Source organism: Tigriopus californicus, chromosome 8 (genome assembly GCF_007210705.1).
Source record: "Tigriopus californicus strain San Diego chromosome 8, Tcal_SD_v2.1, whole genome shotgun sequence".
Lineage (NCBI taxonomy): Eukaryota > Metazoa > Arthropoda > Copepoda > Harpacticoida > Harpacticidae > Tigriopus > Tigriopus californicus.
In genome coordinates, this window is record NC_081447.1 from 242,382 (window position 1) to 250,264 (window position 7,883).

General features: G+C 44.6%; 2 protein-coding genes across 2 annotated transcripts; both read left to right on the plus strand.

Annotated features, from left to right (window-relative positions):
• On the plus strand, positions 1 to 1,119 carry LOC131884506 (elongation factor-like GTPase 1; the record flags this gene model as incomplete). The annotated part of the gene is given in 1 exon segment (XM_059232316.1): positions 1 to 1,119. A coding segment is annotated over 1 exon segment (1,003 nt), but the record flags the coding sequence as incomplete, so codon positions are not given.
• LOC131884508 (MYG1 exonuclease-like) lies at positions 1,027 to 3,036 on the plus strand. The gene is made up of 2 exons (XM_059232318.1): positions 1,027 to 1,521; positions 2,310 to 3,036. The coding sequence occupies exons 1-2, from the start codon at positions 1,141 to 1,143 to the stop codon at positions 2,934 to 2,936; spliced, it is 1,008 nt and encodes a 335-aa protein (XP_059088301.1). The 5' UTR covers positions 1,027 to 1,140; the 3' UTR covers positions 2,937 to 3,036.
• The last annotated feature ends 4,847 nt before the right edge of the window (positions 3,037 to 7,883 follow it).

Sequence of the window (7,883 nt, forward strand, 5' to 3'; positions counted from 1 at the left end):
GCCCAATGAGGACGTCCCCGTGTTCGACAAGCTCATTACTCTGTCCACCCCGGATAAGCGCTGTCAGATCAAAGTCGAGGCTGTTCCCTTGAACCCGGAAGCCATTGGCATATTGGAGAAGAATGTGGATCTCTTTCGTGCCCTGGATCAAGAATCGACCGAATCCTTGTCCGAAAACATTCTTCAAGACAAACGTGAAGTCCAGCTTCAACTGAAAACCGCTCTCCGTGATACCGTCAACGACTTGTCCGTGGATCGCATTTGGTGTCTCGGTCCTCGACGTTGTGGACCCAATCTGCTTCTGAATGGATTCAACGAGCACGGCTCCATTTGGCAGAAGTCCACTACACCCGTGTGCCAATACGACTCGTCCATCTTGAACGGATTCCAAATGGCCACCATGGCCGGACCCTTGTGCGAGGAGCCCATGATGGGCGTGGCCTTCATCATTCACGACATCCAGATCGATGCCCAACCAGAAGGGTCCACATCCGGCCTTCACGGGCCTCTCTCCGGCCAGATAGTGTCCACGGTCAAGGAAGGTTGTCGACGAGCCTTCCAAAGCCACCCTCAACGCTTGATGGCCGCCATGTACTCTTGTGATATCCAAGTCCAAGCGGAGGCTCTGGGGAAGTTGTTCGCCAGCTTGGGCAAACGCCATGGCAAGATTGTCCATGAAGATATGGTGGCCGGCTCGTCGACCTTTGTGGTCACCGCTCATTTACCCGTGATCGAAAGCTTCCAGTTCTCGCACGAGATCCTGCGACAAACCTCCGGATTGGCCATGCCGCAGTTGGTCTTCAGTCATTGGGAGCTCATCGACGTCGACCCATTCTGGGTGCCTTCTAGCGAGGAAGAGATCCTCCATTTTGGGGACAAAGCCGACTCGGAGAACCAAGCCCGACAATACATGAATGATGTCCGCAAGAAGAAGGGTCTCATGATTGACGAGAAGATTGTGGAATTTGCTGAGAAACAACGCACTCTCACGAAAATGAAATAAGACAACAAATACATTCATTCACTCTTGAAAACTCAAATAGCTCATCCTCTCGTAGAGCCTGCCTTATTGATCCACTTTATGATGACTTTTTGACTTTTGACTTTTTCTACACGCAGTGGCTCGTACCTGTTCGTTCCATGCTGAAGAATCTCGTGTCCAAGATGGTCAAAATCGGAACCCACAACGGGACATTCCATTGCGATGAAGTCCTGGCTTGTGCCATGCTCAAACTATTGCCGGCATTCCAAGACGCAGAGATTGTGCGATCCCGAGACCCCAAGGTCTTGGCCGAGTGCGATATCGTGGTGGATGTGGGCGGTGAGTTCAACGTGGACACCCAACGGTTTGATCACCATCAGAAGTCGTTCAACGAGACCGTGTCCAGCCTCATGGAGGGCAAGAAGTGGGTGACCAAGCTCAGCTCCGCTGGCCTTGTGTATGTGCATTATGGCAAACCGATCATTAAACACGTCCTGGACGTGCAAGACGATCAACTGGTCGATAAAGTATTCGACAAGGTGAGCCAGCCTTCACTTGATATCATAAGGAGCAAAGACCCGATTTGAAATTGTTGAAAACATTTTTATTTTAGTAGATGAAATTTTGTGTAAAATATTGCAAGAAGAGTAAAGAAAAATTGAAGAAAAATCGGGGGAAGATAAGAAAGAACGAAACAAGAGTTGATGTTTTTTTTTGAAAAAGTAATGGTTTCTTGGGAGGGTACGTAGAGTTCTCTTAATAATAATGCAGGTTGTGACACAAACTAGCCCATTAATTTCGGGAATCAACATTAAAACATGCAATGTTTTTGGACTAGAACTTCCAATAATTGTTAGTCTCCCTCTCTTGACTGAGGCTCATTCTCAGAAGTTCATGCGAATAAATTACGGACGTTGCATTAATTTCTATTGTTCTAGGTCATGTATTCAATGGCCAAGAGACATGTTCGGGATTGTTCAAAATTAAGTCACTCTCTTGATGACCAGTCAATGGCCAAGATTACACATAATTAGCCCAGTAATTGTTGAACACATCAATTCTTCAAAATATAAATGACATTTATATTAATAAAAAATTCACGATACCATTGAATGATTGAAGTATTTTCTGTCAGATTGCCCAAAGTGGCGAGAATTTCAATCCAGAATCTGTCAAATGTCGCCCAAAAGAGCGATTTTCAGGTGAAAACAAATCCGGTATTTTATTTTTGCTCAAATGAATGAAATTTTCTCGAACAGGAATCCATTTTGAATTAGATATCAATCCAAGCATCTTAATTTCTCATTTCTGGACCTCAACCATCCAGGTGTATGCCAATTTCATGGAAGAAATCGACGCTCAAGACAACGGGATCCCGACCCACGATGGCGAGGCCCGATATCAGATCTCCACCCATTTGGGTGCTCGCGTGGCCAATTTGAGGCCCAAGTGGAACGACGACACTCAGGATTTTAACGCGGGATTCCACCGAGCCTTGGATTTGGTGCGCCCCGAGTTTCTGGACAAAGTCCGCTACTTTGCTCAAGTGTGGTGGCCTGCCCGCGGGATTGTGGCCACGGCCTTGGAGGAACGATTCAGTCTGCACAAAAGTGGCCGCATCATCTTCTTCCAGAATGGCAGGTGTCCCTACAAAGAGCATTTGTTTGATCTGGAGGAAGAACAAGGCATCGCGGGTCACATCTTGTACGCCGTGTTCGCAGACTCGAATGGATCTTGGCGAGTGAGCGCCGTGCCCGTGAAGGACCAAGCGTTCGAGTCTCGACTCAAGTTGCCGGCCGCTTGGCTGGCCTTGCGGGACGAGGAGCTCTCGGGAACGAGTGGCATCCCTGGTTGCGTGTTCGTTCATGCCAATGGATTCATCGGCGGAAATGCCACCAAGCAAGGCGCTTTGGCCATGGCCATCAAGAGCGTAGAGATGAGCTCGCACGTGTGACTGATGGCAAGCAAGTTGGTGTTCGCTCGGGTTCTGGGCACCACCTTCAATGAATCGTTCGAGTGCTGGAAAAATAAAGAACAAAAGGCGTGAGTTTTCATCGTGGCAAAGTACAATACTTCATTTAGATGTAATGGCTAAAACAAAACCAGTCCCCTGGCTGATCCATACATAGTATACACGAGATAGCTAAACAGAGTACTTGTATTACTTTGAGACATGGTTTCGCTATCCTTTTTTGAATGTCCCTTTTTGATGTCAGGTTTCTATTAAGACGTTGTTGCACTTTCTAGGGGAAAAGTAAGTGAGGGTAAAAAAGCGATTTACAAAGAAATACCATGGAAAAAATAGTAATAGAAATCCTTGAGCCTATAAAACTTCTATTTTAGAACCCTGTGCCTCATACTCAAATCAAAGAAAGATTTCGCTCTGAGTCATGCCTTTAGTTCAACGGATGTTGAATGAGAAGATGGAAATAATAAAGCAGTGCAAATATAACAACATTTCAAACTGTAAAACACATTCAGCGTTGTTAAAAGCAATCATAGTTGTTAGCCGTGCCCTTCATTCATTAGGATATAGGAAAATATGTTTAAAAAAATAAAATTGAAATTTCTGGTCCGAGAGATTGCTTTGGAGTTTCAAGTTTCCTTTAGTTGCTAAGAGAGAAATGAAGAATTAAGAGCCGCTCTGGAGCGTGAAAAAAGGAACGAGTAATTTTTGTTTTTTTTTGGGTCATTACAATTACACAATTTTAAAATGTATTGGGATTGCAGTTCCTGTTTCGAAAAAAGGAACTAATTACTATAATTTCTTTACTTGGAATTCCGTTACTACTGCCGGGCAAACTTCTAATAGATTTGTCGTACGCATAGGATTTTTAAGAAGTTGGAACCAGTGCAGTGTATATGGGCGAGCCTTATGTACGAACCTTGACGAGTTTCTATTCCATATTCTTTTGTCTCCTAAAAAAGCGCATAATCCACTACCAGTTAATCTCCGCTTGAATTGAAACAGTACTCAACGTGACCGTTTCTCATCTTAGGTTTATGTTTTCAACGCTCAAGGTTTCGTCCCTCTGGATTAGGGGAGGGTAGCTAACATTATTGCCAATGGAATTGAAAGAGTCCGTAGCTTTTCTTGCCACCGAATTAATACTCTCCGCACCCATTGGGAAAAAGTCGACAGTTCATACGTGCTCTACAAGCTAGTTCCCTACCTAGTTCCCTAATTTGACCTCTCTGGAAATTGCAAACCGCAAACTGTGCCAGAACTGTTTTCCACCACACAAGCCTTTTCAATAGCGCCTTGGTTGTACCCCATTCCAGGTGTGGGTTGCTCTGCGGGTCACAAAGAGTGGATGTAGGGTTTAAGAAATCAAGATTACACGTACGTACGTACATACGTACGTAGGTACGTGCTTCTGTCGAGACCCTGTTGAGTAGACGTTGGTCCTTGATGGTCACGTGTACGAGGAAAAATCGGGTTTAACCCTGGGTTAGTCGGCCGTCCTATTATTAAGTCAGCCATGTCCACAACCTACGCACATGCGGGGAATAGTGTTGAAACCAATGTGAAAAGCCACGAACCATTCCTACCCCTCGGAGATCAGCTAACTAAGATGATAACCTAGCAGTCGAGTAAATTGAAACTCTTGACATTTAGCTTTCTCGGACAAGACCCCAAAATCCCAACCGTTTGCAAAAATACACACTTCGGGGTCCTTCTTAATATCAAATGCCGTTCTCGAGGGAGCATATCTTGATCAGAATGGCAACAGCTTGCAACGGCGTTACAGGGTGCTCTTAAGCTCGATTGAAATTGTCAGTCAAACGCAAGGTCTTGATGTTGAGTATGTACATACGCGTATATCCATCAATTGCCATGAAATGTTGAATTTGTGCACTCACGGAATCCCAAGTAGGTACAAAATGGATCTGGTATTATCTAGGACCAAAACAAAGAAATCCTCGCCCAAGTTGGATCTTTCACCCTTTTCTGAGGCGTTGCGGCTGAACTCGAATCCGGTTTTGAAGTGGTCAATTTTGTCAATCAAAAGCTTGCTCTTGAACCCAACGAAGATTGTCGTCATTGCCGGAATGTCCATCCGATGCATTCATTCTGCTCATACATAAACCCGACTAATAATGAATGCAATAGCGGCATTTCAATCATGTCAAAGATCTGGCAAGACAATAGGTAGCTCGAACGAGAACGAGGACGAAATATTCGTCCCAGTCATGATTATTAAAATGACAATACCAACAAACGTATCATGTAGTTGTGAATTGCGGTGATCCCATGGCTATGAATACCCAGAATACCCAGGGCGGATGTCAAATTCATCGCAGTCATCGTTGATCTGATCATGTCGACCAAATGAGACCTTTTGGCAAAAGCTCCTTGTCTGATGTACGTATGTAATTGTAGTAGATATAATGATTTTTATTGCCCTTCTTCCACGACTGAAAAACGAGCACAACAATTGCAGGGATCCATCGCCAATATCCTGAATCATATCAAAGTTGGACCCAAAGATGCTTCTGCCCCAAAGTAAATACATATAAATTAATCTAAGCTTTCAAGCGTGAAATGCCCGCGTTAATTTCATATGAATTGAAAGACTCAATATCCGACACATTCAATCAAAAGGGTCTCTTTCTCATTGGATCAAAATGGTGGAGCTTCTTCAATGTCGAGCCAAGCAGGAAAAACCAATATTAAATAACCGATCTTCTCTCCGTTGGTTTGGCTGGGATTTATTTCGTTCATTTGCTGCGTACGTATTGCCACCCTGGGCGACCTACTGATCAGCTCGCTCCATTTCTTGGCAGTTGGTCTGGTGCACTAGGGTAGTCCTCATTCGTCTTGGGAACTGCTTACACGGGGACAGTCTCAGACGAGGTTCCCAAGAATGAATTAGTCGCATGAACAAATGTAATTCTATCCTAATCCTATTGACTGCCAGGCGCGTCAACCAAAACTCGATTATGCGTCCGGATATACAGTGTACAACACATACGTACGTACCAGGGCAGATGAGTATTCACATCGTTGCCGTTCTCCGCCCGCCACGAATTCGGCCCCAACGGACTCAAAGGTACGTAACCTGTTCAATGAACCACCCTAAGGCAGTCTTGAAAACCAGCCCAGATTGGACGCTTTATGACTCAAATGCAATGCGGTTGAAATTGAGAAGCTACCAAAGTGAGAACGTGCGTGTGCGTGTATGCGTGATTGTTCAGCCTCAAAAATGAGAGGTTCAAACTCATCAACTTAACTCAAATGGTCGTCTGGATTGTTTCGCTCTCAATTCTAACAATGGCCCGAAAGCCCAGACTTTTATCAATCATTATCTTCAGTTGGTCCAATAATTGTCCTTTGGCTGCTCCACAGGCAGAAAGAACCTGCTGGAGAGTTTATATCTCTGCCACATTATCTGGTCGAATGTCGATCTTATCCTGGTTGGTAAGTTCTTTTTGGGGGAGACCTGTCCAGTACATTGGAAATAGAACAATGCTTGGAGCCCATACAATATCTAGTCGGCCAGTCAAGAAGTGTAAAAACAAACTAAAGAGTTGCATGTCTCCTCCCAGTGCTCATTGGAAACGATGAACTAATTGGACCAGAAAATTACGGGGAGTGGTTAAAAAGAACCTGTGCATCCGTTTAATCTCAAAAACAGATTTCATTTGGCTTTCGGCTCCCGGCGCCAGTGCCTTGCTAGTTAAAAAACGAATAGGTTTGGAATATTGACAAAAGGCTTTGAACAAAGCTTTGAACTTGGAACACATCCACTAATATTCTGCCTCTCACACAATGTAAATGCATCATGCACTAATAGTCTGCATATGCAGACAGTGTTCTATGCAAGCCATCGCTTCTTCGCTCCTCTTACCATCTTCATTCACGATCGAGAGGAGACGAGCAAAAAATGTCCATCCTCGTGCTCTTGCTTGTCATTCTGGGTTGAGATCAAACCGTTTCAAATTGAGACCATCCGAGTACAGTCCGTACCACCCACCAACGTACTGCAGCTACATCCATACATACAGTACATGCATACATACATACGTACATGGTAAGTCTACCAGCACTCAGGATGTGGCAACGCATCCACCAGGAAATTCCATCTTCCCAGCACAAGGCAAGTGTAAATGCAGGCCATAAATTTACCACCATAGTTCAAGATTGCTCACAATCCCCATCGAGATGGACATCTTGGGGACGGGTCGTTCAACTTGGACAAAGACTATGATGTTCAAATTTGTTTCTCGTTTATGCCAGGAGAGACTACTGTACTTTGCCTTCAAGCAGTCATCCCATTCCTGTCCTGAAATCATGCGGGTGACTTGAATATGGAGACAAGTGTCTGATCCTGTGGTTTCGAAGTCCTGCCAAGGAGTGCTACTTATTTCCCATCCTTCCTAGCTTTTGCGAAGAACCAGTGCCTTACATACATCTCTAATTGCCAGCTTCTGGCGGACGTTCAATTGTCCATAAGCGTCGGGCGGTCCAGAGATAGTAATTACGAGAAATGAACACGGAAATCGTCACTCACATTCCGTGAAAATTTGATTTAACACTTTAAATAGAACTGCCCAGCTCAAATCAATATTAAACAAAGCTCTTGAATTGAGAAGCCTGAGCCATGAGTGACTGGATCTCTTGGATACGAGATAGATTGGCCATAGTGGGTGGTGGGCATCTCTTAAATCAGATGGTGAACGAAAGAGTACAACTGATTTCGACCGAAATGATCGCCCATCTATCGACGGTTCAATGTCAATCGTCATGCCAACAATGTCAGTGTCAATTAGGCACTATAGAGCGCATGCTGATCCTGAATTGGAATTGATGGCTGACCATGAAATTCTGGATGACCAGATCCATCAGACGGGAAAAAGCCTTTCTTCCAATCCCGACCAATCGGTCCCTAGTGTAATC